Raw genomic sequence first — 23,742 nt, 5'->3', positions numbered from 1 at the left:
TCCAGCCTGGGCAACAGAGTGAGACTGTCTCAAAAAAAAAAAAAAGAAAGAAAGAAAGAAAAGAAAAGAAGAAAGAAAGGAAAGCAGAGAAGGTGTTATGTTCTAGTGACAGGGAGGACCTGTGTTTGGGGAAGAGTAGAAAGATCTGGATTCCAAGCCAGGGTCAACCATTTAATTGCTGTATGAACAATTACTTAATTTTAGTTTCCCTATTTTCTTTTTTGTTTGTTTGTTTCTTTCTTTTTTTTTTTTTTTTTTTTGAGACAGAGTCTCGCTCTTTCACCCAGGCTGGAGTACAGTGGCGTGATCTCGGCTCACTGCAACCTCCGCCTCCTGGGTTAACGCCATTCTTCTGCTGCAGCCTCTCAAGTAGCTGGGACTACAGGCGCCTGGCTAATATTTTGTATTTTTAGTAGTGATGGAGTTTCACCATGTTAGCCAGGATGGCCTCGATCTCCTGACCTCGTGATCCGCCCGCCTCGGCCTCCCAAAGTGCTGGGATTACAGGCGTGAGCCACCGCGCCCGGACTTAGTTTCCCTGTTTTCAAAGTGAGAATAATAATGGCATATGACACAAATTTTAGTAAAGATTAAATGAGAAAAATAGATGTGAAATACTTAGTTCAGTGCACTAGGAGGTGCTCAATAAACGTTGATTAATACTAGCTATTGTCATTGGTTATCAATCAAAAGACATTTGTTACTGCTGAGTAAAATGATACTGGGCACAAAGAGGCTCTCAGAGAAAGTAGAAAAGGTAAGTTTGAACATTTAGGAAGCATTTGATCTACTAGAGAAGTAAGAAGTTTATACTTCACCTAAAAAACAGCCCAAGGCAGCATAAGTGGGGTAGGGAGGTACAGACCAGAAACATGGATTCATAAAGGCCAGAGAGGTCTCAGGGGATGAGATTCTCATGGGGTGGGACTAATCAAGCATGGTTTTATGGAGGGAGTGAATCTTGAGCATGGATGTGAAAGTGGCTTAAGATCCGGATTGCTGCAGAGCAGAGGAGAATGCTTCCCTGGGAAGAGGAGCAGAATGAGGTCTTGGGGGAAAAGTGGGGTTTGTTCTAGAGTAGAAGGAGATTGGAAAAGGAGACCTCATGTTGGGAAATTCAGGAAAACAATGAGAGGTAAGATGAGACCAAATTGGAAATAAATAATTGGGAACCACTATAAGTTTTCAAATAGAGGAATATTATGATGTAAAATGAGTATTTGAAAGAAAACTGGTGTGCATCTAGGTGCACTTGTGAGTGAGACCATGGAGAACTACTCTGGTGTTCAGATGTCAGGAGGGTGAGTACTCACTTGGAAATTGGGAAAGAAATGAGTGAACCTGATGTATATTTTAGGAGGTATTTGTCTATTGTTCTGAGGTCCATCAACAGCCTTTCTCTACAGCAAGAGAGAAAGAGAGAGAAGGCACAGGACTCCAGCTAGCAGCACCTTGTCCTCCTCCACCTGCCCCTCCCCTGCCCCATGGAAATCACCCAGGCTGAGGCCCCCCCTTCAACAGCAGTGCAGCCAGGAGTTCACAAAGGGAAGCATTTCCTTTCCAAAGACTGCTGAGATGGTTTACCCTGTTATGCCAGGAATGTGAACAAAATTGCAAATGTATTTTCATTCTTTTGTTTTTTCTCTTTTTTTTTTTGAGATGGAGGCTCACTTTGTCACACAGGCTGGAGTGCAGTGGTGTGATCTCAGCTCACTGCAACCTCCACCTCCGAGGTTCAAGTGATTCTCCTGCCTCAGCCTCCCAAGTAACGGGGATTACAGGTGCGCACCACCACGCCCAGCTACTTTTTGTAGTTTTAGTAGTGACGGGTGTCACCATGTCAGCCAGGCTGGTCTCGAACTCCTGACCTCAAGTGATCCTCCTGCCTTGGCCTCCCAAAGTGCTAGGATTACAGGTGTGAGCACCACACCTGGCCTGTTTATTCTGTCTCTCTTTTTTTTTTTTTTTTTTTTGAGACAAGGTCTCAATCTGTCATCCACGCTGCAGTGCAATAGCACAATCACGACTCACTACAGCCTTGAACTCCTGGGCTCGAGTGATCCTCTAGCCTCAGCCTCCCCGGCACCACCATGCTCGGCTAACTTTACATTCTTTGTAGAGACAGGGTCTTGCTGTGTTTCCTAGGCTGGTCTTGAACTCGTGGGCTCAAGCAAGCCTCCCACCTCAGCCTCTCAAAGTGCCGGGATTGTAGGTGTGAGCTACTGCACCTGGCCACAAGTGTATTTTTATTTTTATTTTTATTTTTATTTTGAGACAGAGTTTCACTCTTGTTGCCCAGGCTAGAGTGTAATGGTGCAGTCTTGGCTCACTGCAACCTCCACCTCCCGAATTCAAGCAATTATCCTGCCTCTGCCTCCCGAGTAGCTGGGATTACAGGTATGTGCCACTATGCCCGGCTGATTTTTTATTTTTAGTAGAGACAGGGTTTCTCCATGTCAATCAGGCTGGTCTCGAACTCCTAAGCCACCACTCCGGGCCAAGTGTTTTTTTTTCAGACGGAGTCTCTCTCTATCACCCAGGCTGGAGTGCAGTGGTGCGATCTCGGCTCACTGCAAGCTCCGCCTCCCTGGTTCATGCCATTCTCCTGCCTCAGCCTCCTGAGTAGCTGGGACTACAGGTGCCCACCACCACACCTGACTAATTATTTGGTATTTTTAGTAGAGACGGGGTTTCACCATGTTAGCCAGGATGGTCTCGATCTCCTGACCTCGTGATCCACCCGCCTCGGCCTCGCAAAGTGTTGGGATTACAGGCGTGAGCCACCGTGCCTGGCCGCCAAGTGTATTTTTAAATTACACATTCTGTAGCTCCCCACTGGGTGACCAAGTAAGAGTGCTTTTCTTTTCTTTCAGTCGACAAATATTTTTCTAGCACCTCCCACCTACCCTTGTGTACCATCCTATCCACTGGGGAGAACACGGTAAACAAGACCATTTCCAGAGCATACGAGGGAAGAAGAAAAAGTGCGACAGATGAGCATATGCCACACTCTCCCACGTCACACTAAACGCCGCGGCGAAAACATGCGAGAAGCTAGAAGTAGAATAATGGCGGTGGGGGCCTGCTCTGGGAGGGATGGTCAGGGAAGGCCCCTTGGAAGGTGTGACCTCCATGACCAAGGAGTCTGCTCAGCACCCTCAAAGAGGCCCCCACCTAGGCTCGTGGCTGTTTCTGGATGGGTTTCTAGGTGTGAGGGCGCCTGTCTGGGGAGAGGGGCAGAGGTGGGAGGTGGCTCCATTTCCTGCAGGAGTCCTGCGATGCTTGAGTCCCTGGGTGCTGGGGAGTCAGTTCTAGATATCGGTGGGTTTGTGTAAATGGCTAATGACCTGAAATCAACCCCTCGTCCTGTGGGGCGGGGATGTCGTTTCAGGTACTGCTCTGAAGTATGGTGGAAAGCACAGAGTTGCTTGGGGTCTCAGGCCTACCTGTCCGGGTCTCTCTTTTTGTTCTCTTAACGCTAGGCTGGATGGGCGTGGCTCCTTAAGGGAATGAAAATGGGTTACTGAGTCCTAGCAGAAAAAGGAGGAGATCTTGGAGTTCCTGTCTTCCAACACGCACCTCTTTGGTTGTGATGGTGAAGTGGGACAGTGCCATCTCAGCAGGGACCTTGGATGTGCCCTAGAAGGGGTCTTGGAGGTGTAGCGGCGTTACACCCCCTCTCACCATCCTGCCTACACTGTGCTTTTGGTGGCACAGATATCTCGGAGAGTAGTCTTCCTGAGAACCCTACATCAAGTATACCACCACCCCTTCCCATTCTTGATTCTGGTCCCCTCTCTATTTTCCTCATAGTATTCATAATACTAACGTATTATGTATTTGTTTGTTCACTGCCGTGTCTCTGGTACTGGGAGCAGTAACTGGCACATATTAGGCACCCAGTGCGTAACTCATTTGATTAATGAATGTGTTGAATGGCTGAATGGATGAATGAAGAGGAGGAACAGAGCAGATGTCTGACCAGCTCATTTTGGCTTCTGGAAGGATCCTGATTGGGAATTTTGCATCTTTCCCTCCCCACTGCCTCCTAGTCACTACTGAATCATAGAGACCCTGATTCCTACATTTTTTTTTTTTTTTTTTTGAGGTGGAGTCTTGCTGTCAGCCAGGTTGGAGTACAGTAGCGCGATCTCGGCTCACTGCAACTTCCACCTCTCTCAGGTTCAAATCCCAAGGAGCTGGGACTGCAGACATGTGCCACCACATCTGGCTAATTTTTATGTATTTTTTATTACAGATGAGATTTCACCATGTTGGCCGGGCTGGTCTCGAACTCCTGACCTCAGGTGATCTGCCTGTCTTGGCCTCCCTAAGAGCCCCACATTCTTAACTACTGTGGTGTGTTTGAATTGACACTTGCCTCTTAGGAAGGGGAAACTTTTTAGACCCTGAGGAAATCCGTAGTTATTGCAAAGGCCTTTCCCTGCCTGTTGGGCATTTACCAGATCTTTCTTCCTACACAGAAGAGAGCCTCTCCTGGTTGAATCCTGCTATAAATCTCACTAGTGACCCACAAACAGGGGTCCTGATGTGACCTATTAACACAAAACCATCAGTCCCCATACAGCTTCCTGCCGCCCCAGTCAGCATGCTGACTGCCCATGCTGATGAAACCAGTCGCCAGCATTTAGCTTTCTAAGGGGTCCTTTCTCCTCCCACCCCAGCCTACCCCAGCACGAGAACGTAAGAGAGGGCGAACAGCTGCCTGGCTTCAGTTCTATGGCCACTCAAGAATTGGCTCGCATCTGTCTGCCAGGACAGAGAGCGTCCTGAGGGGGTTGGGGTGTGTGTGTGTGTGTGTGTGTGTGTGTGCGTGCACATGTGTGTATGGGGGAGTTCAGTTTCAGGTACCACACATCTGGAAGTCGGAGAAAGAAGCCACTGCACATGTTAGAGCCATGGGGGGGGGCCATTTTTTTTTTAAAAAAAGCATTTTTAATAGGCCGAGAGTCTGGTGGAAAGTCTGGGGCGGGGCGGGGGGCGGGGGGCGGGGGTGGAGTGGAAACAGCTGCGGGAGTGATTCTTGTCTCCATATATGTTTATAAGGCACTGAGGGCGGGATTAGCGGCTCCTGGGAAGTCTGGCCCTAGTCGCTGTGTCAGCCTGTCCTGGGGGCAGTCAAAGCCACAGTGACCATTAGCGGGCACCCAGGCCTGTCTTTGGCTCAGAAACGGTGGCCCCCAATGTAGCCTGGGTTGAACCTAGGAACTGCAGGACCAGAGAGATTTCACTGGAGCCTGATGGAAGGGTGACAGGTGAGAGGCACTGGTGTGAGGGACAAGTGTCACAGGTGGAGAGGAAGAACTCCGCTATCTAGTGGTGGAAATGTGTGAGGCTCAAAGTCCGCAGGGAGAGTAGGTGTTGCAGGCGGCAGGGTGGTGAGCTGGGCATGGGCTGGGCAGGAGGCTTCGGGGACCAGAGAAGCAGGAGGGCATGGGCAGCCCTAGCTCTGCAATCCCGGGAAGGACTGGTAGGTGGAGTTAAGGATATTTGGACTAGCAAACGCTTTGAAGCTTTTCTCTTGTCCTCCCTACTCGGGACCTGGTCCCCTCCCCTCTATAAAACCATTAGCTCCTGGTGCCAGCCCTATCTCTGCTCCATCTCTCTTGGTTCCAGTCGGTGCATTCACAGACCTTCTGCCCTGGGGGACAAGGAGGATTTATGGGGGGAGAGGGGAGGGGGAGGGGCATCCTTCAGAGGAGGGGAGGTCTGAGGAGAGTCGGGTGTGGGGGCTGTTAGTCCCGGGCTGGAGGCCGGCTCATTTCCGAGCTGGCTCTGCATGACAAAGGGGAAGGAGCAAGTTTCTTCTTTGATCTGCCCCTTGCCGGCCCCACACACCTGCCTGTTGGTTCCCCCGCTCCAGCTGAGACTTCTAGAAGGAAAATCAAAAGGGGGTGGGGGAAAGGCTGTGTCCCAGCTCTCCTGGATCCTGCTTGGGCCACCTTCGTCTCCTGGTGGCCCCAGGACAAAAATACTTCCTGGGTCGATGGCCCGAAGCACCTGCCGCCCCCTCCCGGAGAGCCTGGGGACGTCGACGCGCAAGAGTGGCGCGGTGAGCCGGGGCGCGCGGGGCTGCGCTCGTCAGGTCCGGGGCCGCAGGGGCCCAGGGAGGCCGCTGGAGGCGCGGGTCCCGCCCAGACGGAGGCCCCAGAGGACCGCGGGGGAGCTGCAGGGGGCGTGTGTCTTAGGCGTCGGCTCGCGCTAGGGTCCAGCAGCCCGGATCTGCCGCGGGTCTGAGGGGCTGGGGCAGGGGTTCTCGGGGATGGATAGAGGAACAGGCGTGAGTTACAGCAGGCAGGAGGCCGAGAGGTGGGAGGCTCGGGAGCTACCAGGGAAGGGCTGTGGCATCTGGAAGATGCGTCCTCAGCTCAGGCATTTGATGCCAGCGCTGCCGCCTGGCGTTGGCAGTGTCCTCGGCGCAGCTGCTGGGCAACGTGCTCAGTGCCGCCCTCGGGGGCCACGGTGCCAGGAGGGGCAGGGGCCGCCTAGGGAGGCACCACCTCAGCCACCAAAGCTTTCTGGGCGGGCGGTTCGCGGTGTGGCTTTTACATTTCTCAGAGAAGGTGCCTTGAGAAAGTGAAAAGTGCTTGATCTGTACACAAGGGTTGGGACTCAGAAAATCTGCTGCAGGTGAGCACGGCACAGATGGAGAGGGGAAAACTCCTCCTTGGGTGCAGGTAAATCCAATTCACCTAATTTTTTTAATTCCACAAAGGAGAGCCTGAGGGTCAGAGAGAAGTAAGTCTCTGGGCTGAAATGAGAGGTAGTGACGTAGTGGAGTGGATAGGATGGTCCTCATTTCTTTGGACGTTCTGCAGCAAGGACAGGTGTGTTTTGCAACAGCCTAAGTGGCCTCCCGGATGCCGAACGGAGGAACGCAGCAAGCTCCACTCTTGAAATGACTTGTTTTCATTTCTGTTTCTGGTTTCTCAGATCATTATTTCTTTGGAAAGTAAGCCCTGCACAGGGCTCCCAGAGTTTGGGGTAAGAGACAGAAGTCCTAGGGTGGGAAGATGAGCGGTGGGAGGTGGAGACTGGAAAGAGGCCGAGCCTCTTTGTGGGGAGCAAGCAGCATGTAAGCATCCATGCACTTTTCTCCACCTCACCCCGGCTCCTGGTGTGCCCCTATCCGCTGAGTTTCCACTGAGTCTTCATTTCTGTTTTCTCCAGGGAGCCCTACTCTGGAAGCTGTCAGTCCCAGGGCACTGGGGAGGGCTGAGGCCGACCATGCCCAGCCTGCTGCTGCTGTTCACGGCTGCCCTGCTGTCCAGCTGGGCTCAGCTTCTGACAGACGCCAACTCCTGGTGGTGAGTGAGAGGGGCTGAGGTCCCGCCTGCACAGCCGGAGGCCCCCTTCAGCGGCTGAGATGAGGAGGAAGGGTACCGTGTGTCCATGGTACCTTGACTCCTAGGAATACTAAGGGCCTCTTTGATCCCAGGAAAGCTAAGAACGCTCTGTGCCTCTCTCAGCCCTTACCTTTGTAAGGGTTCCCCGAGGATAAAGGATCCGCTCATTTGATTTTTTCTCTAATCCTGTCCGCATTGCCTTTTCCTTGGACCTTCCCTCGTACCCACGAATTGTTAGAAATTGCTCTTGGGCCAACAAGAATATCAATACTTCGTAGTTTTTTGTTCCTTTGTTTTGTGTGTTTTGCTGGTAGGAGATAGAATTCCTCTTTTCTAAGTCTGAAGGCCAGATGAGGGGTTCACAGCACCATGGGTGGCTGGCTTTCTTCTTGTGTTTTAAAGGCTATTGTCATTGCCAAGTTGACGTGGAAATGGCAGGCGATCACCACCTATTTTGCATGGTCTCTGCCACTAGCATTTTTACTCAGATGGCAAATCTGCAGCCTTCTCATCTAACACTCTATATGGGTGGTAGATGATGAGCAAAAGGGAGAGCCTCTGAACTGGTGAAGAGTGGATGAGAGGAGGCTCAAAGTGAGACATGGCAGCGAGAACATGTAGAATAGATCGTGATGTATGTAAAGTGATTGGATGTTAAAGGCACAAGGGGAGTCCCATGCAAAGGAATTGATTGCTTTCATGGCTTACCATGCACTTGGGCTGCACTGAACTAGTCACTCCTACTCCTTGAATGAGGCCTGCGCTCTCCCGTTGAGGTTTGGCTCTTTTTTGCCCTCTACCTAAAATGAAGAGCTGCTCCCCACCCCTTGTCTTCTTATCTGCCTGCACCCCCATTCTTAAGATCCAGTTCAAATTCTGGCCATTTCCCTATAAAGGCTTCTCTTCAGCCATGAGAGCTATTTTCCTCTCTGATCACAGCAGATCCAGACACTCGAGTCTGTCTGGGGCATTTGGCCTCTCGCGTGTCCTTTGTGTTCATGCCTCAGCTTCCTTCAGTTTGTCCTTTGAAGGCCAGAACTCTGATTTACTAATTTTTCTTTCCAGGACCTTGTACACAGGGAAGCATTCCCTAAATGTGTTGAATGAATGACTTCATGCTGCACACAGGCGCATGCTCACTCCTGGGCCTTTCTTTCCCCTTTCTGGATTGCTGTCATAGGTCATTAGCTCTGAACCCGGTGCAGAGACCCGAGATGTTTATCATCGGCGCCCAGCCCGTGTGCAGTCAGCTTCCTGGGCTCTCCCCTGGCCAGAGGAAGCTGTGCCAACTGTACCAGGAGCACATGGCCTACATAGGGGAGGGAGCCAAGACAGGCATCAAGGAGTGCCAGCACCAGTTCCGGCAGCGGCGGTGGAACTGCAGCACGGTGGACAACGTGTCTGTCTTTGGGAGAGTCATGCAGATAGGTAAGAGGCCATTACAAGAGGGCTCGGCTAAGGAACTGCACTCATCTTGTTTGTGAACAATGAAGTGCTCTCAGGACTGGCACAGGGAGAGCCCAAATGGAGCCTAACTGGGCTCTCTCTAGGCTTGGCAGTGGTGGGTACCAAGCACCAAGAGAGGCACATGAGGAAGTGGGCTCTGGGAGGCTGCAGAAACCACACGCTTCATGTTCCTCTAGCTCTCTGCCTTCCAGCCTCGCCTGGGGCAGGCTGCTTGGGACTCATTGAGAGGGGGCAGAACATCTGAGTTGACTGAGAGTGGATTAGGAGAGCCGCCCATCGCCACCGCCTTTGTCTCTCAGCACAAAAAAGAGCCTTGGGTAGAGAACCAGAAATTGCAGCCCTGCACGTCTGTTGGATTTTTGTCTTTTCCACTTGAACCTTTGAAACAGAGAGAGAAATGTTGGGCCAAACTGGTGATAGCTGTCGCCAACCCAGCCCCGTCCAGTCCCAGCTTTTTCATTTGAAAGGGATGTGTGAACCTGGGGGAAGGGGTCCGACGAAAGAAAAGATGAGAGGGAGAGGGCCAAGTCTTCCTGGATTCCTGTCCCTTCCCCTCTCCCACTGCTGGCCAAGGATTCTTGGGCTACCCTATGGCTTAGATGGAGGTGTGATCTGAGGTCTAATTGTTTTCGGGCCTTTTGAAATGCAATCCTCCCCTCTCTGGCAAGAAATTGAGAAATCCGGCCCTATTCTACTGGGTCTTATCCCCAGGGCCATAAAAGCGAAGTGTTAGAATGCTGTATTCCTTCTGCCTGACATTCTCCCAGAACACCTCCCTTCAGAAGGTTACCTGAGGCTGGAGTTTCCTGAGAGAGGGATTTCAGCCTGGCAGGGGAGTTGGGGAAGTAGAGATTTCTTCGTGCTCCTCTCTTAGGGAGGATACTCGGAAGGCTCCTTCCCCCTCCCATTTTTTCCAGACCTCTTTCCCTACCCTCTCTGTCCCATATGGAGAAGTAAGGCCCAATGCAGTGGCTTACGCCTGTAATCCAGCACCTTGGGAGGCTGAGGCAGGAGGATTCCTTGAGGCCAGGAGTTCAAGACCAGCAACATAGTGAGACCTCTGTCTCTATTAAAAAACATTTTTTTTAAGAGAGAGAGGGAATTAAAGATGGGGAAAGTACATGTTGAAACTTGCTCCTCTCTTGATTCCTTCGGTATCAACTCAGGTGCATAAAAGGAAGGTCCTAGTGTTCCTGGGACAGTCTTAGGGGGCGGCTTTCCCAACAGAGTGGACTTGGGGGTTTAGTGGGATTTACTCACAGTTTATTGATTCATCTCAAACCCACTTGGCATTTGTCTCTTCTTTCTGGCGAAAATCTTGGCAGCACTCCCTGCCCTGTGTTGTGGGCAAGGAGACTAGGACGGCCCAGGTGCAGAGAGAGTCTCCTCTCATCTCTTCAGCGGAGTTAATGTCTCTTGGGGAGCTAATGTAGGCCTGATGTTGGCTGGATCCTTTTCATGTGTATTTCATGTGCCTAAGGCCCCAACGTGAGGCTGTACTTTAGGAAAGAAAGGGGTTGGCGAGACAAGACACTCCGCTGGGTTCAGATGTGCACCAGGTGCCTACCGAAAGCAGACCCTGTCGAAGAGAGCCCATCTCTGTGCCCTATTCTGTTACCAAATGGACCCCTTCTGTTTGCCTGATGTTCCCCCTCCCTTTTTATAGCATCACTGAAGGCTCATGCTACCTAGGAGGCTGTCCTCCCTTCCTCCCCCCTGAGCCCAGAGTAGCTCCTGGTGAGTCTTCCCTCGCCCTATCTTGAGAATGACAAAGGCTTCCTTTCTCCTTTGAAGCCGCTGCGAAAGTCGGTCACCAGAGGGCAGCAGAGCAGCTTGGAGGAGCCTCTGCCCGTTGCCCAGCCTCTGCCTAGGGAGCTTGGAGGCACCTTGGGCTGCTATGGAACAGAGAGGGCATGAAATTGTTCTGCGCTCTCCTGTAGGGGAAAGATACGCGTCCCTCTAGTAGCTGCATGGCTGCTTTTTTTTTTTAGCCGTTTATTCTTGAGATGGTTAGAGATTCAGCTCTGAACTGTTGCATATATAGATAAACGCCAACATTGCATGTCCATTCTGAAACCCCGAATTATCTCTTTCTTAATGAAGGTAGCAACAGTAGATGGCACTCAGTAGGCTTAACCAAGGGCCCAAAGGCTGCCCCGTGAAGGCAGAGCTACCCACACTCAGCTTCTGATGAGGCCCCGACTGAAAGAGGCAGGCAGCGCACTGGAGGGTAAATCTGGACCCCAAACAGTCATGATAGGTTAGAATCGTCTGCGTACAAAATCTCTGGTTTTTTTTTTTTTTTTTTTTTTTTTTGAGACGGAGTCTTGCTCTGTACAGTGGCCAGATCTCAGCTCACTGCAAGCTCCGCCTTTCGGTTCACGCCATTCTCCTGCCTCAGCCTCCCGAGTAGCTGGAACTACAGGCGCCCGCCACCACGCCCGGCTAGTTTTTTTTTTGTATTTTTTAGTAGAGACGGGGTTTCACCATGTTAGCCAGGATGGTCTCCATCTCCTGACCTCGTGATCCGCCCGTCTCGGCCTCCCAAAGTCTCTGGTGTGTTAGTTCAGCTGCAGGTACGTGATTTTAGAAGGCAGTTCTGAGAGGGCTGATTCAACTCTGAAAAGTGTGTTTGCTAAAGAATGATAGAAATAAATCAGACATATGTAGCTTGGAAAAGTGAAAACGTAAAAGGCTTAATAGTTGTTTTCAAACACGGAAGAGCTGTCAAATGGGAAAGGGATTATAGCACAGTGCAACTGCAGCAGGCAGAAATCATAAGGAGGCATATTTCAGCTTAATACAAGAAGGAGCATTCTGGTGATTAGAGTCATTTAAAAAAAGATGGAATGGATTGCCTTGAAAACCCAGCCCACTTCTCTGAGGAACTCTGTAGAGGGAAAGCTCCGGGTGGATATGGAGGATAGCTCGGGGCTGAAGCTGGGGAGGCTCCTTCCATTCCAGGATGCCATGTCAGGGGGTTGAGGCTGCATTTTAAGGAGATGAATTCCTCAAAGTGGGGCCCAGACCCTCCTCCCTGAGAGCCTCTGTGGCCATCTTACCGCCCCAGTGCTCCTTATCTCATTCTGAGCCCCGTAGACCAGGTCCCATTGGCCAAATCATGAGTGTAACTTCCTGCCATCATTTCGGTTTTTCTTGGGCTGTTGTTATTTCACAACTGACCAGAAGGCAGCCACTGGTTCATAGAGAAAAACGGACTCACGCAGCATGGTCTGTTTGTAAACTTCACTGTGTCACGCCCAGATAATCAAGAAGGAGGGCCAAGGGGGAGATTTCTCTAGATCTATTGATTGATTTCGGACTGCTTCCCTTTCTACCTTCTAAGACAAGACTGTGGGATTCTCCCTGGTTTAATCTCTGAGATCAGGATTGAATCTGTTTCCTGCCAAGAATCACTCCCTTCTCTCCATATCTTAGTCCCTATAAGTATCATTTGTTATTTCTTTCTTTTTTTTTTTTTTTTGAGACGGAGTCTCGCTCTGCTGCCCAGGCTGGAGTGCAGTGGCCAGATCTCAGCTCACTGCAAGCTCCGCCTCCCGGGTTCACGCCATTCTCCTGCCTCAGCCTCCCGAGTATCTGGGACTACAGGCGCCCGCCACCTCGCCTGGCTAGTTTTTTGTATTTTTTAGTGGAGACGGGGTTTCACCATGTTAGCCAGGATGGTCTCCATCTCCTGACCTCGTGATCCGCCCGTCTCGGCCTCCCAAAGTGCTGGGATTACAGGCTTGAGCCACCGCGCCCGGCCAATTTGTTATTTCTTATAAACCGCTTTATTGAAATATATAACTTACATACCATGCAATTCACCATTTTAAAGTGTACAATTCAGTGGCTTTTAGCATATTCACAAGGTTGTGCAACCATCACCACTATCTAATTCCATAATATTTTCACCACTCCATAGAGAAACTGCATACTCGTTAGTTGTCACTCTCCGTATTCCAACCCTCAACCCTAGGCAACCACTATTCTTTCTCCACGGATTTGCCTATCCTGGGCATTTCTTATAAATGGGATTATATAATACATGGCCTTTTATGACCGGCTCCTTTTACTTAGCACCATGATTTAAAGGTTCATCTGTGTTGTAGTCGATATATATTTCTGTTTTTTTTTTTTTTTTTGAGACAGGGTCTCACTCTGTTGCCCAGGCTAGAGTGCAGTGGTGTAATCATAGCTCATTGCAGCCTCCAGCTCCTGGGCTTAAGCAATTCTTCCACCTCAGCCTCCTGAGAAGCTGGGACTACAGGCACGTGCTATCATGCCCAGCTAATTTTTTTTTTTTTTTTTTGAGATGGAGTTTCACTCTTGTTGCCCAGGCTGGAATGCAATGGTATGATCTTGGCTCACTGCAACCTCTGCCTCCTGGGGTCAAATGATTCTTCTGTCTCAGTCTCCGAGTAGCTGGGATTATAGGTACCTGCCACCACGCCTGGCTAGATTTTGTTTTTTTTTTTTTTTTTTTTGAGACGGAGTCTCGCTCTGTCACCCAGGCTGGAGTGCAGTGGCCGGATCTCAGCTCACTGCAAGCTCCGCCTCCCGGGTTCACGCCATTCTCCTGCCTCAGCCTCCCAGGTAGCTGGGACTACAGGCGCCGCCACCTCGCCCGGCTAGTTTTTTGTAGTTTTTAGTAGAGACGGGGTTTCACTGTGTTAGCCAGGATGGTCTCGATCTCCTGACCTCGCGATCCGCCCGTCTCGGCCTCCCAAAGTGCTGGGATTACAGGCTTGAGCCACCACGCCTGGCCTAGATTTTGTATTTTTAGTAGAGACAGGGTTTTACCATGTTGGCCAGGCTCACTCCTGACTTCAGGTGATCCATGCTCCTTGACCTCCCAGAGTGCTAGGATTACAGGCATGAGCCACCACGCCCAGCTTTTCTTTTTTAATGTTTTTGTAGAGATGAGGTACTGCTATGTTGCCAAGCTGTTCTGAGACTCCTGGCTTCGAGTGATCCTCCTGTCTCGGCCTCCCAAATTGCTGGGATTACAGGTGTGAGTCACCACGCCCAGTCACTTTTTATGGCTGAGTAATATTCCATTGCATGGATAACACCACATTTTGATAACCCGTTTACTCACTGATAGTTTGGTTGTTTCCATATTTTGCCTGTTACGAAGAATGCCGCAAGAACCATTCCTATGCCAGTTTCTGTGTGGACACATGTTTTCATTTCTCTTGGGTATAATTAAAAATATTTTATTGCTAAAAAATGCTGACAGAAACACAAAGTAAGTACATGCTATTGGAAAAGTAGCACTGATACATTTGTAGCAGGATTGCCACAAACCTGCAATTTGTAAAAAACGTAACACCACCCAGGCGTAGTGGCTCACGCCTGTAATCCCAGCACTTTGGGAGGCCGAGGCGGATGGATCATGAGGTCAGGAGATGGAGACCATCCTGGCTAACACGGTGAAACCCCGTCTCTACTAAAAATACAAAAAATTAGCCAGGCGCGCCGGCGTGCGCTTGTAGTCCCAGCTACTCCGGTGGCTGAGGCAGGAGAATGGCGTGAACCCAGGAGGCGGCGCTTGCAGTGAGCCAAGATTGTGCCACTGCACTCTGGCCTGGGCGACAGAGTGAGACTCCGTCTCAAAAAAAAACCAAAAACAAAGAAAGAAACAAAAACGCAACACCGGCACAGCAGAGGAAAGCTGAGCACAGTAAAACAAGGAGCTTTGCCTGTGTTCTTAGTGGAATTGCTGTGTCCTATGGGAACTCTATGTTTAACCTCGTGACTGTTAGCCTCAGACTGCCAGATTGTTTTCCAAAGCAGCTGCACTGCTTACCTTTCCCACCCACAGTAAGGGAGGTTTCTGTTTTTTTGCATATTCTCACCAACTTGTTATTGGCCGTCTTTTTGATGATCGGCATCCTAGTGGATGTGATTTGGGCTTGCGTGTCCCTGATAGCTGAGTATTCTGAAACAGACATTTTACTGAAATAGAGCATACATTATATGAATTTTTAGGTGGTTCACCACAGCAGTAAAGGGGAACATAGTTGGGATTTTCTGCTGGAAAATGATCTGGGTATTGAGAGGGACCGTGATGAGTGTCTGGAATTGTAGGTGCTATAAATGTGGTTCCCAGTGCTCCTGAGTTAGCAGGCAGTGTGGATCCTGTGGAAGAGAGAGGAAGACAGCGTGGATCTTTCTAGACACTGTAATTCTAATTCATTTTTGACTCCTGGCCTCTGCCACTGTCTAGCTAGATAATGGCAGCAGTACAGACAGACAGATGTGCAGCTCATAGAGTGGTGAGAAATGGCATCTGTGAGGGAGAGGGAGACATTTCTGTTAGGCTACAGTGTCCTACTCTTGATCCCATGATTTCTTCCTTAGCCTCATTCTGTCGGACTCCCATGTTCTATGTGTCTCTGAATGCCTATTCTCCCCTCTGCTGAGGTCTCCCTCCTAGGAACCTACAGGTCATACAGGCTCTTCTGCAGTGGGTATTAGTGCAGGCCAGGGTCGGAGGGACTTTTGTTTTGTTTTGTTTTTGTTTTTGTTTGTGTTTTTGAGACAGTCTCACTCTGTCGCCCAGGCTGGAGTGCAGTAGTGCCGTCTTGGCTCACTGCAACCTCTGCGTCCTGTGTTCAAGCAATTCTCTGCCTCAGCCTCCCAAGTAGCTGGGATTGCAAGCACCCGCCACCACGCCCGGCTAATTTTTTGTATTTTTAGTAGAGATGGGGTTTTACCATCGTGGCCAGGATGGTCTTGAACTCCTGACCTCGTGTACCGCCCGCCTCAGCCTCCCAAAGTGCTGGGATTACAGGCGTGAGCCACTGCGCCCGGCCAGGGACTTGTTTTTTGTTTGTTTGTTTGTTTTGTTTTTTTTTTTTTTTTTGAGACAGAGTCTCGCTCTGTCACCCAGGCTGGAGTGCAGTGGCCGGACCTCAGCTCACTGCAAGCTCCGCCTCCCGGGTTTACGCCATTCTCCTGCCTCAGCCTCCCGAGTGGCTGGGACTACAGGCGCCCGCCACCTCGCCCGGCTAGTTTTTGGTATTTTTTTTAGTAGAGACGGGGTTTCACCGGGTTAGCCAGGGTGGTCTCGATCTCCTGACCTCGTGATCCGCCCGTCTCGGCCTCCCAAAGTGCTGGGATTACAGGCTTGAGCCACCGCGCCCGGCCCAGGACTTGTTTTATTCTGGGTGGTTTCCTAGGGCTGAGCTAGGGCCCAGAGGCGGAAATAAAACTGAGCCGATTTCAGCCCATTATAAAGAGACGTTTTCTAGCATTAGAGCTAAAGGAAGTGAAAAGCGCTCCTCCTGAGCCCCCTGCCCCAGGAGTGTCAGCAGAGGCTGCCGTGGGCGCGTCAGTCGGGGGAGATGGGGAGAAGGACAATCTCTGGGAGAGGACAGTGCACCCCCTTACTGCCCCTGCCTCATTTTGCAGGTAGCCGTGAGACCGCCTTCACCTACGCAGTGAGCGCCGCAGGCGTGGTCAACGCCATCAGCCGGGCCTGTCGGGAGGGCGAGCTCTCCACCTGCGGCTGCAGCCGGACCGCGCGGCCCAAGGACCTGCCCCGGGACTGGCTGTGGGGTGGCTGTGGGGACAATGTGGAGTACGGCTACCGCTTCGCCAAGGAGTTTGTGGATGCCCGGGAGCGAGAGAAGAACTTTGCCAAAGGATCAGAGGAACAGGGTCGGGTGCTCATGAACCTGCAGAACAACGAGGCGGGTCGCAGGGTAAGCTGGGCCTCCCCGGCCTCCCCAGCACTGTAGACCTACGGGGCTGTCCCCGGGCTGTGCCACCAGCTGTGGCCTGGCCAGAGTTCGTCTGACGGTGAAGATTCTTACCTACAATTGCAAGTTTAGATGTCCACACTATTGAACAAATCCTTTTCACAATGCCTCACTTCCCAATGGGCACGTGTGCTTTTTTTTTTGTTTTTTGTTTTGTTTTTTTCACTAACTTTATTATTTCACAGTTCCTAGAGGACTTAGGTGCAATGTTTAGATCAGAATTCCAGCAGAGCTCTTGGCCACCCCTGCTTTGTAACTTGAACAGATCATGCGACTGGGTATTTAGGCCATTAGACCTCATCTAGGGTTCATGCTCTGTGAAAGGCTCCAGTAAAACCAGAGTCGACTTTTTTTTTTTTTTTTTTTTTTGAGACGGAGTCTCGCTCTGTCGCCCGGACTGGAGTGCAGTGGCCGGATCTCAGCTCACTGCAAGCTCCGCCTCCCGGGTTTACGCCATTCTCCTGCCTCAGTCTCCGAGTAGCTGGGACTACAGGCGCCCGCCACCTCGCCCGGCTAGTTTTTTTTTGTATTTTTAGTAGAGACGGGGTTTCACCGTGTTAGCCAGGATGGTCTCGATCTCCTGACCTCGTGATCCACCCGTCTCGGCCTCCCAAAGTGCTGGGATGACAGGCTTGAGCCACCGCGCCCGGCCCAGAGTCGACTTTTAAGAACTGCTATCATACGTATCCAGAAACCCAGTCAAAAAACATGATCAGGTACTAATGACAAATACACTTCTGTGCTAGGAGTTTTTAAACCTAAGCGCAAGTGTGAGAAGACAGCCATCTGTTTAAGGTTCAGGGAAACAGCCTCCCCAGTCTCATGTAAGATGTGACCGCCTTTTAAGCCTGTTTTGGTAGAAACAACAAGGCAGGTTTGAGGGGAGCTTGGTTCATTGTACGTGCAGAGCACACCTGGGCAGCAGCCTCGGGCCCCTAGGTGGCGTGCTGGAAGGCGTGAACCTTGTTCCTGAAAACCCCTCCTCTGAGCATGTATCCGGCCTCCACTTTTCTTTGCTGTCCCCCATCATGGCTGCCTCTGCCCTGCGAGAGGCAGGGCCTGCCCCGCAGGAAGCTCTGCCTTTTGCTGCTTCTGTATAGTCAATGTTGACAGGGACCGAGGGCGACATGGGTGGGCACCCAGGTTTCCCCTGAGAAAGATCTGAGGTCTGAGCACTGGGTGGTGAGAGGCTGTTTCTCCTGGAAAAAGAGCTCTCAGGAAACAGCACGGACTTCTTTCCTGGAGTGTTGTCCCCACTTGGGTCTATGTCAAGTCAGCTGGCTCTGGTTCCCAGGTGACGTATTGTAACAAAGATGAACTCACTCAAAAATGAGAATGGCGCAGTGGCTCACGCCTGTAATCCCAGCACTTTGGGAGGCCAAGGCAGGTGGATCACCTGAGGCCAGGAGTTCGAGACCAGCCTGACCAACATGGTGAAACCCTGTCGCTACTAAAAATACAAAAAATTAGCTGGGCACCAGCTACTTGGGAGGCTGAGGCAAGAGAATTGCGTGAACCTGGGAGGCGGAGGCTGCAGTGAGCCGAGATCACGCCACTGCACTCTAGCCTGGGCAACAGAGCAAGGCTCCATCTCAAAAAAAAAAAAAAAATGAAAATGGCAATTTCTTAGAAGTTTATTGGTGGCACCCTGGTGATTTAGTAACAGGGTATGAATATATGCCTCAAAATTTCTTTTTTTTTTTTTTCTTTTTTCAAAATTTCTTTACATAGCAAAATCTAAAAATGTGAACTCATGAGAGGCTGGGCACGGTGGCTCACGCCTGTAATCCCAACACTTTGGGAGGCCGAGGCGGGTGGATCACCTGAGGTCAGGAGTTCAAGACCAGGCTGGCCAACATGGTGAAACCCCATCTGTAGTAAAAATACAAAAAATTAGCCAGACGTGCTGGCACACGCCTGTAATCCCAGCTACTTGGGAGGCCGAGGCAGGAGAATTGCTTGAGCCAGAGGTTGCAGTGAGCCGAGATTGCACCACTGCACTCCAGCCCAGGCAACAGAGCAAGACTCTGTCTCAAAAAAAAAAAAAAGAAAAAAATGTGAACTCATCTATTGGAGCACATATCCAAGAAATGGAATAGGAAGTGTCTTTTGTCTGAATGGGGATTTTGTGGTATTGGCTGGATGGAATGTGGTGCACCTGTGTGCATAGCATCACCAGCCCTGGGATATCAGGTAGAGACCAGAGTGGGTTATTTGCTCAGGGTCTTCCTTACACCTCCTCTATCCAAAGGCTACTTTTGTTTCCCAGAAAAGGGTGTGTGTAAGGTGGTGTCAGTCAGTGGTGATGTTAGGAGTTCTGGTAATTGCTAATCTGTGATTACTATAGGCTAACCCAGGGCAGAGAGACTGGAGGCATCTCAGGTGACTTCTGCTCAGGGCGTGTGTGCAGCCTCCCGGTCTCTCAGGCATCCTGTCTGTCTCCCAGTCCATTTGCCCACGTCTTCGGGTGTCTGAGCCCGAGGAGTAGAGACGTCAGTGAAGGGGTTAAGATCCACACTTTATCTCTTGAATGCCCAGAGTCGATCCAGTTCTTGAGATCCTAGTTGAAACACTGCCCTCCCCAGTCCCCGCTGTTAGTAGTTTTTCTCCCGCCTGATCTTCAGTCGGGCGTTCTTGCTTTTCTCAAGTATTCCTTACTCTACCTCCGCCTTGGAAGGTTGGTGGTGGGTTCCTGTGGGCAGGGATTGCCCTCTCTACCCCTTTGCTTCAACCGTGCATGTGCTGTATGTGGGTGGGGCAAATGGATCCGCACAGAGGAGGAGTTCCGTGTTGCCTCCTCGGGAGAGGTCAGATTCACAGAGGCTGCTTTTGGCTCTGCTGAGCTGTGCTATGGTGTCCGCACGTGCCTGTGACCAGGCAGGTGACACCCACTCTTCCCCTTTCCCCTGCTGCTGGGTCCGTCTCACTTTATTGCCCTTAATTGTTGACTTGTCTGGGCTCTTATCTGGCAGCCTTCTCTCCCATCGGGCTTGTTCCTGGCTTGCACACCTTCCCTGTCTGTCTCCCCGCTTAGCCCCTTCCTTCAGGCGCCACACCTCTCCTCTTCCTTTACTCCTTATCTCTCCCTTTGCCTCTGCCTGCTTCAGGTTGGGAATTCCTGGCCCTCTCTATTTTTTATCCTCTCCAAGGAACAGGCCTGGCCATCAGTCATCATCTGAGGCCAGAGGTATTCACTGCCTGCCTCCTCACACCTACACACAAAGTTCTCCAGCAAGGACTGAGTGATGGCTGGCATGGCAAATAGACAAGTATTTTAGAACCAGATTAAAAAGAAGAAAAGATTTTCCAGGACCTGATGTCTTGACACAGAGTCAATCTTAAGCTCCTTTGCCAGAAGTTTCTCTTGGCCTGCAAGAGCATCGAATAGCTCCTTCTTAGACAGTGGCGACAGCAACCGCGGCTGATGTTGTTCTGCCACTGAAGGGTTTGTAAGCATTTTCCAGATAAAAGCCTGGTGCCTAATCCTGTGACATTCCTGTCTGTCACCAGGCTCAACACACCATTAGATAGAAGTGGAAGAGGAGCTGAGAGGGGGCTTTTCCAGGGACAAATCGTAGAACTAAAATATTTTTTAAAGCTTTTTTTTTTTTTTGGCTTTTTGAGTTAGCAGTCTGGGCTGAAAATTGGCATTCCCCCTATCGCCTACAAAAGGAGCTTGTGTGTGTGTGTATATATATATATATTGATATATATATACACATATATATCAATAGTAAAATATGAAAAAAATTGCAGATATTCCTATCTCTACAACGTCTGTGAATTAGGGAAAGGATGGAGGGGGTGTTTAAACTGGTGTGCTTCCTCTTGGATTTGTTTTCCTAAAATTCTGGTCCTTGCCCTGCAGAGTCTTGCTCCGACTCTCCTTCCCCAACTCTGTCTTGAGTGTTTGCCCTGCAAGAGATGCTTATCCATGCTCCGAGCTGCTAAGCGGCACGGTGCGCAGTTTCCAACCCTCAATGTTTCCTTCTCTCAGCAGTGCCAGACGCCTGTCATCCCTCTCTAAACCAAGGACCATTTCCAGAGGAATGTCAGGCTGCGGCTCAGACCCAGGGCATTTGGGCCGGAAGGGTAATTGCAGGTCCCGGCTTTGAAGTGTCTGTGGGAATGGGGTGTCAGTTCCTTTATGTCTTGGACCTGGAGCTGCCCGGCTCAGTGCTGGTGCCTTTCACCTTGGGAAGAGCCTTCCTTCCCTTCCTCCTCTGCTCTAAGCCAACTTTAAGCCCCAAGATGGGAGTGGGTAAGTGCTTGTTGTTCTGACTCCTTTCTGGGTGGCCTTGGAGGTTAGTGACCCTCTCTAGAGCTTCAGCTTTTCCACCGTAAAATAGTGGGAATAATTCCGTACCGGAAAAAACTCAGGAAGACTTTTGACAACAGTCATATGCACTGACGATGGCTGTGCTGTCTCTTGCACCTGCCGTGGTCTCTGCTTAGCTCTGAATAAAGACACAATCTGGGGGCTCTTGAAAAGAAATCTAAGAGAAACCCTTGAAAAATGAGTCCTGACTCAGTTGGTGACAATAGCTGTGCCTAAGAAAATGGTCTGCAGCCGGCTTGCGTTTTCATCCCGCCATCTGCACGTCTGGGCCTGCTGCCAGGGTTGGTTGCCATGGTGCGTCAGTATGCTGCCATTGAAAAGCACTTTGTAAGCAGCTTTCTGGTCTGCTCTTGCTTTTACATTTTGATTTGGGATAACTCAAGTTCACATCTAATCCAGGTGGTTGTGGTTCTGTGACTTCTGGGTTAGACTTGCTTTCCGACGAAGTGCTCCTGCAGGCAGGCCCAGCCACTTGCAGTTCCCTTGCACGTTGCTTCACTGTGTTACTTTGCCTCTCCCGGGGGTGTCTGGGGGCTGCTGGGGAAGAAGAAAGTGGTCTTGCTTACAAATGGATGGCGTATGGCAAGACTCCTGATGACTATGGAGCTAGTGACTACGTGGCAACATGGAGAAAGGGGCCATTTAATTCTCAGAGTATTTGACAAGATCAGGGAGAGTTTTGGGCTAACCAGGGCTATGCCAGGGATTTCTGTGATAGACTTGTGATACAATTGGATTCTTTTTTCTGACTTGTGCTCCTGTTATGCAAAAGCTCGACACGTTTTGTTTTTTTTTTTTTTTTGAGACGGAGTCTCGCTCTATGGCCCAGGCTGGAGTGCAGTGGCCGCATCTCAGCTCACTGCAAGCTCCGCCTCCCGGGTTTACGCCATTCTCCTGCCTCAGCCTCCTGAGTAGCTGGGACTACAGGCACCCGCCACCTCGCCCGGCTAGTTTTTTTTTGTATTTTTTAGTAGAGACGGGGTTTCACAGTGTTAGCCAGGATGGTCTCGATCTCCTGACCTCGTGATCTGCCCGTCTCGGCCTCCCAAAGTGCTGGGATTACAGGCTTGAGCCACCGCGCCCGGCCTGTTTTGTTGTGTTTTGCTTTGTTTCTAGAGATGGAGTCTTGCCCTGTTGCCCAGGCTGGAGTGCAGTGGCACAATCCTAGCTTGCTGCATCCTCAAATTCCTGGGCTCAAGTGATCCTCCTTCCTTGGCCTCTCCAGTAGCTGGGACTACAGGCACTAGCCACAGTGCCTGGCTGTATTTTGTTGGTTATTATTTATTTGTTTGAGGCTTTGATCAAGATGGAGATATCTTTGTTTTCCGATTGTGAAACGGATGCGTTGATTGTAACAGGTTTTGAGGAATGAGAAACGGATACAGTGGAAAGTGAAAGTGCCTCGGTGCCATCCTCTTGGCTGATCGGAACAAGTCGCCTCCCGGTGTTATTTTCTGTGGCACTCCTTTTGTTTTCCCTCTGAGCCCCTGAGCATCCTGGAAGGATCTTTGCATGCATTTGAAAAGCTGTCTGTCCCCTACCCTACCCGCCCCTCCTGTGTCCGAGGCCTGTGACTAGCCCAGCCACCCTCTGGGCCTCTTCTGCCGGGATCCTCCTCCTTACTCCCTTCTCTTCCCCTAGGCTGTGTATAAGATGGCGGACGTAGCCTGCAAATGCCACGGCGTCTCGGGGTCCTGCAGCCTCAAGACCTGCTGGCTGCAGCTGGCCGAGTTCCGCAAGGTGGGGGACCGGCTGAAGGAGAAGTACGACAGCGCGGCCGCCATGCGCGTCACCCGCAGGGGCCGGCTGGAGCTGGTCAACAGCCGCTTCACCCAGCCCACCCCGGAGGACCTGGTCTACGTGGACCCCAGCCCTGACTACTGCCTGCGCAACGAGAGCACGGGCTCCCTGGGCACGCAGGGTCGCCTCTGCAACAAGACCTCGGAGGGCATGGATGGCTGTGAGCTCATGTGCTGCGGGCGTGGCTACAACCAGTTCAAGAGCGTGCAGGTGGAGCGCTGCCACTGCAAGTTCCACTGGTGCTGCTTCGTCAAGTGCAAGAAGTGCACCGAGATCGTGGACCAGTACATCTGTAAATAGCCCGGGGGGCCTGCTCCCGGCCCCCCTGCACTCTGCCTCACAAAGGTCTATATTATATAAATCTATATAAATCTATTTTATATTTGTATTAATAAATGGATGGATGCTAAATAATGAAAAGATGAAAATGGAAAGGAAAAGCTTATTTAAGAGACGCTGGAGAGCTTTGAGGAGTGGACTTTGCTGGTTCTCTCCTCCTGGTGGGTGGGAAACGGGCTTTTTCTCTCCCTCTGTCGAGGACGCTCAGGATGTAGGGGGACTTGGAAATATTTTCTGTCTGTCCACCGTGGCCGGGAGGAGGGAGGTGGTGGTTGGAGGAGACGAGCTTGTCTGGAAGTCTGGAGGCTCTGCTGGTTAGATGACTGCCTGTGACCCTGGCCCCTAGGCCCAGAGGCCCCACGAAGGTGGCGGGAACTCAGCTTCAACCTCGATGTCTTCAGGGTCTTGCCCAGAATGTAGATTGGTTCCATAAGAGGCCTGGTGCTGTCTTACTCTTTCATTCCCATGCATATGTGCAGCATCTACAGTTTACAGGAACGGCTCCTTCCCTAAAATGAGAAGAAGTCCAAGGTCGTCTCTGGCCCAGTGACCACAAAGAGCTCTGCACCTCCCGGACTTTGGGCCTGCCTTTCCAGTGAGAATTCTTCACCCTCCACCGTTCACTAGCTCCTGCCTGAAGAGGAATGGGGGCCGTTTGACC

At 50.9% G+C, this 23,742-nt stretch overlaps 1 protein-coding gene across 4 annotated transcripts in view; it reads left to right on the top strand.

Moving 5' to 3' along the window:
• WNT5B (Wnt family member 5B) overlaps positions 1 to 23,117 on the top strand; it is a 124,331-nt gene extending 101,214 nt beyond the window's left edge. Inside the window, exons 1-5 of one of the 4 annotated variants that reach the window (XM_033223288.1) lie at positions 5,099 to 5,276; positions 7,192 to 7,328; positions 8,548 to 8,795; positions 16,254 to 16,546; positions 22,584 to 23,117. In XM_033223288.1, the coding sequence (XP_033079179.1) occupies positions 7,249 to 7,328; positions 8,548 to 8,795; positions 16,254 to 16,546; positions 22,584 to 23,042 (1,080 nt within the window). In that variant the 5' untranslated portion in view covers positions 5,099 to 5,276; positions 7,192 to 7,248 and the 3' untranslated portion in view covers positions 23,043 to 23,117. Of the gene's footprint in view, positions 1 to 5,098; positions 5,277 to 5,314; positions 5,492 to 5,797; positions 6,074 to 7,191; positions 7,329 to 8,547; positions 8,796 to 16,253; positions 16,547 to 22,583 lie in introns of those variants that run through there. The other 3 variants (XM_033223285.1, XM_033223284.1, XM_033223287.1) reach the window with 3 other exon arrangements.
• The last annotated feature ends 625 nt before the right edge of the window (positions 23,118 to 23,742 follow it).

The sequence above is a fragment of the Trachypithecus francoisi genome, unplaced genomic scaffold (assembly GCF_009764315.1).
Source record: "Trachypithecus francoisi isolate TF-2019V2 unplaced genomic scaffold, Tfra_2.0 Lachesis_group11, whole genome shotgun sequence".
In the NCBI taxonomy this organism is placed as follows: Eukaryota; Metazoa; Chordata; class Mammalia; order Primates; family Cercopithecidae; genus Trachypithecus; species Trachypithecus francoisi.
This window is presented reverse-complemented; position numbering and strand designations above follow the sequence as displayed.